At 38.5% G+C, this 7869-nt stretch overlaps 1 protein-coding gene across 1 annotated transcript; it reads right to left on the bottom strand.

The window, feature by feature from the left end:
• Window positions 1-505: 505 nt before the first annotated feature.
• Window positions 506-4486, bottom strand: LOC138881916 (uncharacterized). The gene is made up of 3 exons (XM_070162219.1): window positions 4358-4486; window positions 1197-1385; window positions 506-1021 (listed from the first exon to the last, which is right to left on the bottom strand). Exons 1-3 carry the CDS (start codon window positions 4484-4486, stop codon window positions 506-508), a joined length of 834 nt encoding a protein of 277 aa, XP_070018320.1.
• Window positions 4487-7869: the final 3383 nt, after the last annotated feature.

Genomic DNA, 7869 nt, shown 5'->3' with positions numbered 1-7869 from the left:
TTCTTTTCACAACCCCATTTTGTTGTGGTGAGCGTGGTGCAGAGAAATTATGAGTGTATCCCTGATCATTACAAAAATCTTCAAATGCTCTGCTTTCAAATTCTCCTCCATGGTCACTCTGAATTGTTGAAATCAAATGTCCCCTTTCTCTTTCAACCCTTTTGCAGAAAACTTCAAAATTTCTTAATGTTTCATCCTTATGAGACAAGAAGTATACCCAAGTGAAACGTGAATAATCATCAACAATAACAAAGGCATATCTCTTTCCTCCTATTCTAGCAGTTCTAGTAGGCCCGAATAAATCTATATGAAGTAATTGCAAAGGTTTTGAAGTAGACACTATATCTTTATTTTTGAAAGAATTTCTGGTTTGCTTACCCATTTGACATGCATCACAAATATGAGTTCTAGAAAAATTCAGTTTGGGCAAACCAACAACTAATTCATGTTTGGACAGTTTTTCTATCAAATGCATGCTAGCATGATCAAGTCTCTTATGTCATAGTCATGGATCATCAGACATAGAGGATAAGCAAATATGACCATCTATCTTTTCAAACCCATCAAGTATATAAACATTTTCATACCTTTTTCCAGGAAGAATTATCTTACCTGATTCGTCTTCAATAGCACATCCTGTTTTCTTAAACTTTACATCATATCCTGAGTCGCAGAGTTGACTTATTCTCAAGAGGTTGTAGTTGAGGCCATCGACCAGATAAACTTTAGTAATATTATAATTGTTATTAAAGGGAATTGTTCCAGTACCAACTATTTTGCCCTTTGAATCATCCCCAAATTTAACACTTCCTCCATCAATTTTTGTAACTTCTTTGAACATGTTTTTGCCACCTGTCATATGACTGGAACACACACTGTCTAGATACCATTTTTCTTTGTGGCTTACTCTGTGGTGTTCCTGCAAGACAAGATAATTACTTTCTTTTAGGTACCCAAGCTTGCCTGGATCCTGGAGGGTTAGTGTTACTAGGTTCAGAACTTTTTGGTTTCCAAACTCATCCTGACACATTTGATTTACGAAAATGACAAAAGGAATATTTATTCCCACTTTTATTACAATAATGACACTTAACATCAGACCCGTTTATAGGCCTTTCATAGGTATTGGAGCTAGTTGACTTGGTTCTAGCAGGTTCTTTTCTAGTTGACTTGTAAGTTGTCTAGTTTTACCTAACAGAACTGTGACTGGTGGATTTGCGCATGCTGTTGAGCTGCATTTGCAAATCCTCAAACTCTTCTTGAAGTACATCATTTTCGATTTCACATACTTCATGTTTGAGTTTCCAGTCTTTAACCTCCCTAGTGAGCCTCTTAAGTTCATTCATCATTTCTTGAGACTCTTTCAAGGTTGAATCAAGGATATCCTGCAATTCATTACATCTTTCATGGTCATAAGATCTTAACTCACTAGTATCACCTCGTGCCATGAAACAGTTTTCATTCTCGTTATCTGAAACGTCTTCATCTGTCTAGCATCCTGAAGTTTTGTACATTTCATTTTCCAGAGTTGTCATGAATTAGAGATTTGCTATTTCTTCATGGTCAGAGCCATCCTCATCGCTCCAGCTTCCAAAGGATTTGTTCTTGTTGAAGCCTCTAGAGATATTCCTCTTTAGTTTTGGGCATTCAGCTTGAATATGCCCAAATTTTCCACATTCGTAGCATTTTCCATAAGACGGCGGACTGTATAAGAAAGGCGGCGAGAGAGGTGTTAGGGATATCTACGGGCCACAATGGTGGCCACAAAGGAGATTGGTGGTGGAATGCAGTTGTCCAAGGTAAAGTGGAAGCAAATAAGGCGGCTTACCTGTGGTTAGTAGGGAGCACTGACAAGGAGGAGAAGAGAGAGAACAATCAAAGGTATAAGGTAGCTAGGAAGGAGGCGAAGATGGCAGTGACGGAGGCAAAGACGACAGCTTTTGCTCGTCTGTATGAGGAACTAAGGAACAAAGGTAGGGAGAAGAAGTTATTTCGACTCGCTAAGGCGAGAGACAGGACAACTCGGGACCTGGACCAAGTGAGGTGCATAAAAGATGATGACGGCAAAGTTTTGATGGGAGATGACCAGATTAAGAGGAGGTGGCAGACCTACTTTCATAAACTTTTAAGTGAAGAAGGGGATCAGGATATTATACTTGGGGAATTGAGGAATGCCGACAGTCACCATGAATTAAGTAATTGTAGGGACATTGAGATCGATGAAGTCATGGAGGCAATGCGTAAGATGAGAAGGGGCAGAGCTACCGGGCCAGACGAAATTCCGGTTGAACTGTGGAGGTGTGTGGGTAGAGCAGGCTTGGAATGGCTTACTGCATTGTTTAGTGTTATATTCAAGACTAATAGGATGCCTGAAGAGTGGAGGTGGAGTACAATGGTCCCGTTGTATAAGAACAAAGGTGATGTCCAGAGCTGTAACAACTATAGGGGCATCAAATTACTAAGTCATACCATGAAAGTTTGGGAGAGAGTGGTAGAAATGAGAGTGCGAAGGACGGTGTCTATTTCAGACAACCAGTTCGGGTTCATGCCGGGGCGATCTACCACAGAAGCTATCCACCTTATTAGGAGGATGGTGGAACAGTACAGGGATAGGAAGAAGGATCTCCACATGGTGTTTATTGATCTGGAGAAAGCGTACGATAGGGTTCCTAGGGAGGTCTTATGGAGCTGCTTAGAGGATAAAGGGGTCCCGGTTGACTATATTAGGGTGATTAAAGACATGTATGCTGGAGCTAAGACTCGGGTTAGGACAGTAGGAGGCGACTCTGAACACTTTCCAGTTATTACGGGGTTGCACCAAGGGTCTGCGCTCAGCCCATTCCTATTTGCCCTGGTGATGGATGCACTGACTCATCATATTCAAGGGGAGGTGCCATGGTGCATGCTATTTGCTGATGACATTATTCTAATTGACGAGACACGAGGCGGCGTCAACGAGAGGCTAGAGATTTGGAGACATGCTCTTGAGTCTAAAGGTTTCAAGTTGAGCAGGACGAAGACGGAATACCTCGAGTGCAAATTTGGAGTTGAGCCGACGGAAGCGGGAGTTGAAGTGAGGCTTGACTCTCAAGTCATTCCCAAGAGGGGTAGTTTCAAGTACCTTGGATCGGTTATTCAGGGGATCGGGGAGATTGACAAGGATGTCACACACCGTATAGGGGTGGGGTGGATGAAGTGGAGGTTAGCATCGGGAGTCTTATGTGACAAGAAAGTGCTACCGTTACTAAAAGGTAAGTTTTATAGAGCAGTGGTTAGGCCTGCCATGTTATATGGAACTGAATGTTGGCCAAAGAACTCACACACCCAGAAGATGAAAGTAGCAGAGATGAGGATGTTGAGGTGGATGTGCGGGCATACAAGGATGGATAAGATTAGGAATGAAGATATTCGAGAGAAGGTGGGCGCGAACCCCATGGAGGACAAGATGCGGGAAGTAAGACTCAGATGGTTCGGGAACATTCAAAGGAAGAGCACTGATGCACTGGTGAGGAGGTGTGAGCGACTGGCTGTAGTGGGCACGCGGAGAGGTAGAGGGCGACCTAAGAAGTATTGGGAAGAGGTGATCAGACAGGATATGGCGCGACTTAGGATTACTGAGGACATGGCCCTTGACAGGGAATTATGGAGGTCGAGCATTAAGGTTGTAGTTAAGGGAAAGTTGTGAATATTTCTACAGCATAATAGAGTGAGACTAGCTAGTTAGGAGTTAGACTAAGAATATAATTGGTCGTCTATTGATGCAGGGCTTTACCTGCTAGTTTTACTATACCATCCATTTATTTCGTATTTCGTATTCTGTATTTCATATCTCTTATATTGTTGTTATTGTATTATGCATTTTTTATGGTACTAATATATCAGCTCCTGTTACGTTTTTTGAGCCGAGGGTCTCCTGGAAATAGCCTCTCTACCCTTCGAGTTAGGGGTAAGGTCTGCGTACATATTACCCTCCCCAGACCCCACTTGCGGGATTATACTGGGTCGTTGTTGTTGTTGTTATCATGTTCGTTGTATTGCCTGGATCGTCTTGGTGGAAATCTTCCTTTCTTTGTGTTCTTGTATCTTCTTATTAGCCCATCCATATTTCTAGACATCATAGCAATCTCTTCTTGCAGAGCTTAAGGATTATCAATTTCATTTTCAGTCATTTCAGTAGAGGTTTAGAATGCAACCATTTTCTTTTTCTCCTCTTGGTTTGTCTTTTTGAGATGCGTCCTTTCAAAGGCAATTAGTTCTCCTCGTAGTTCATCATAGGACAATTTGTTTAGATCTTGCGATCCAGTGTGATTACTTTGGTCTGCCAAGTGGTTGGCAGACTTCTGAGAATTTTTCTGACTTGATCACCATTGGTGTAGGGCTTGCCAAATGCCTTTAAATCGCTAATTATTTTGCTAAACCTCGCAAACATCTCTTCAATGGATTCTCCTTCTTTCATTGAGAAAAGTTCGTAATCATGAACCAGCATGTTGATATGTGTTTCCTTTACTTTGTTGGTTCCCTCATAGGTGACCTCAAGTTTGTCTCACATCTCTTTGGTTGTGTCACAACTTTATATTTTCTCGTATTCTTCACCACTTATAGCGTTATGAAGCACGTTTCTCGCCTTGCTGTTCACTTGTACTATTTCTAGTTGCTTCTTTGAGTATGAATTTATATCTTCAGGGTTAGCAAGTGGTGGAGTACTAACTGGTAGGGGATAGTTTCCCTTTTTGATGACTCTCCAGACTTTGACATCGTAAGCTTTAGCAAAGATTTCCATTCGTACTTTCCAGTGAGAGAAATGTTGTCCATTGAAGTATGGTGGTCTAACTTGTGAAGTTCCTTCCTGAAAAAGAGCTCCTATGATAACCTGATTTGCCATGATCTTTTATCACAAGTTGTTAAGCAAAAGTAAAATGTGAGCCTAGCTCTGATACCAATAAGTACAAGAGGGGGATGAATTATAAATATTTAAACTTAATCGCTTATTAGTTGACTAATTTATTGAGTAGTCGGCTGGATATGATAATTCAACAGATATAGTAAAAGAAAGTAAATTGCAAAAAGTAAATGCAGGAATTAAAGACACCAAAATTTTATACTGGTTCGGATTCAATGTGAATCCTAGTCTAGTCTCCTTGGGTTGCAAGGGAGTTCTCTTTTAGTAAATATGTTTCTCCGAGTACAGTTGTAGCAAATTTGCACACAGTTTCTCTAGCACTCGTTTTTGATACAATGCCTCACCAGTGTTATGCTCTCTTTCTTCCCCTGACTTGTTACACAGCAGATCTTAGTGAAATACAATGTTTGTTTGCAGTAGAATAACGAGAGTGATTTTGGTTCGATCAAAGTATATCAGACTAGGGTTTAAGGCGAGATATAAATACTTTGATGGATGGTAGAGGCTTGGCAACCTAAGAGATTTGATCCTTGGAAAGAAATTGATTCTTTCCAAGAATAAGATAGTAAGCCGTTGTTTCTCCTTGATTTCCTTCCTCAGAGATACGAGTAAAGACTTGCTCCTTGATTGTTTGTCTTTCCAAACTTAGTCGCATACCAATCTTCTCATAACTTTCGATCTTCTGGGATGCTGCCCCTGATTTGTCCTTAACTTAAGGCTTGCTTGATTCTCTCCAACGTTTCTCTTTGCTGATTGGATTCCGTCCAGATTTGCGAGTCCTTTCCTTAGTTGTCCAAATTTGTTGATTGTATGGTAATCTTTGCTAATTGATTTCTTCCCTTATTCATCATGATTGACTCCAGCATTCTTGTGGTATCTTCTTGAATTCTTGTAATTGATTTCCTGCACATGTATATTATTTGCATCATTAAAACTGGATCTAGCATATTTGACCTTTAGCGGTCGCTTGGTATGAGGTATAAAAAGGTATAGTGTTGGTATAAAAATTTAATACCACCTTAATACTTTGTTTGGTTAGCAAATCATGTATAAATTATCTCATGATTAAAATTAACACCGGGATAACTTATACCTTGTAGAGGATGGGGTAATTAGCACATGGATAACTTATACCTTCTTCTTAGAAATCATGCAATTGTTATTTTTAATACAACATACCAAACAGTGAATAAAAAACAATCCAAGCATAACTTATCCCAGCATAATTTATCTCGGCATAACTTACCCCAGCATAAGCTGTATTCAAACCAAACAACCTCTTATTGTGTCACTTTTAACTAGTGTTAAATCATAACCATCGGCAATGGCATACAAGTTCATGAATTTCCCAGCTTCAGGTATATCTTTGAATGTCATGGACATGTGTCCTTGTAATCAACCAACCTATCAACAATTACCCTTTTTCTTTCTTTTGCTATTGCCTTTGGTCTATTAGAATCATAACCTGAAGCATCTTCACTAGTACAGTCACTATCATCTGTGTCATCTTCACTGTTAGAATTACTACCATTTGAGTTGCAACACTAGCTGCTTCATCTACTACTAGTATGACTTCGTGCGTTTGCACTATATTTTGAACATCAACGACAATTCATTGTCCTCTACAGCAAACAAGTTAATAACAGTAAACTGGTCATTCGATGGGTCGGCACTTTCTAATTTTAAAAATGGGTCATGCCAACACGTCTAATGGCTTTCCATTTAATGAGGGATATTTTTATAAAGTTGGGTAACGGTGAGGGTAGATGTGGCCCTATAGATAACGGAAGATACATGTGAACAATATATCAAAGTAGAGGGGTATATTTGGACCTTTCCCATTCCTATATTACTTTCTATTGGTTAAAGAAATAGATAATTTACATTTTACTTGTGGAAAAATAAATAAAAATACTTTGCCAGTAAACTGACTCTATTTGTGTTTTCTAAAATAAACTTACGAGTATATGTGCTTTGGTCAAAAGGATTTCAAAAAAAAAAAAACTTAAATCTTCTAGAGTTTATGTACTTTGGTGAAAGTAAAAAGGAAGCACCACAACTTGTGAAATTATATCAATGAAATTATAAAACTGGAACAAAACTTAAGTTAAAAATACTGATTACGATGATTGAAGACTTCTAGTATCACTATTTTTTTATTTATTGAGTTAGTTAAATATGACCAATAATCATCATTTTAGGATCTCCCACTTCTTGTTTAACTTTTATTGTATAACTCAAATTTAATTTGTTAATATAGTACTAGTTATGTAATTTTTCAGAAATATATATTTATTAAGATAGGATACACGCGTTGCGCGAGTACTCTGAGAACTAGTTGATTTTTAATAGTCCTAATGACAAATGGAAGTCAATGTAGCGAAACATTAAACTAAAAAGTGATCCAAGATTACTTTATCTAAATATTTTGGTTCTTTATCCTTCTATTTTTAACGGGGAAAAATTTAAAAATAGTCAAATTTATAAGTGATCATTCAAAAATAGCCACAATTTCTAAAATAATCCAAATTTAACCACCTTTTATGTAAAGATAAATCTGAACAAAAATACTGTTCAAAATCCGAAAAATACTCCAATATATTATAATGGAGTTCCAGCATAAGTATAATAAAACTCCAGGATATCATAATGGAGATCTAACGTAAGTATACTGGAACTCCAGCATAATATATTGTAGTTCCAGTATAATATACCAATCCAATATAATATGTCAGGTGCTCCAATCTCCAGTATATTATGCTGGAACTTTCCGCGTGTTGAAGTTCCGACATAATATGCAGGAAGTTCATACACAGGTGCACCGATCTCCAGTATATTATGCTGGACCGGTCCCTGTTGCAGCAAAATAGTGGCTATTTTTCAATGACTAGTTTGAAAGCTGGCTATTTTAACTTTTTAATGGCATGAAGTTAGTCAATAAAGCAACAAAGAGAAAGGTAGAGAATGGC

This window comes from Nicotiana sylvestris, chromosome 11, assembly GCF_000393655.2.
Source record: "Nicotiana sylvestris chromosome 11, ASM39365v2, whole genome shotgun sequence".
Classification (NCBI taxonomy): domain Eukaryota; kingdom Viridiplantae; phylum Streptophyta; class Magnoliopsida; order Solanales; family Solanaceae; genus Nicotiana; species Nicotiana sylvestris.
The sequence above is the reverse complement of the archived record's forward strand: the minus strand, read 5'-3'. Positions and strand labels throughout refer to the sequence as shown.

Coding starts and splice junctions, on each gene's coding strand:
- LOC138881916 (XM_070162219.1), bottom strand. CDS start 4,486: ATGCTGGTTCATGATTACGAACTTTTCTCAATGAAAGAAGGAGAATCC. Junction 1,386..4,357: donor CCTACACCAATGGTGATCAA/GTCAGAAAAATT, acceptor AATGAATTGCAG/GATATCCTTGATTCAACCTT. Junction 1,022..1,196: donor AATCCACCAGTCACAGTTCT/GTTAGGTAAAAC, acceptor CAAATGTGTCAG/GATGAGTTTGGAAACCAAAA.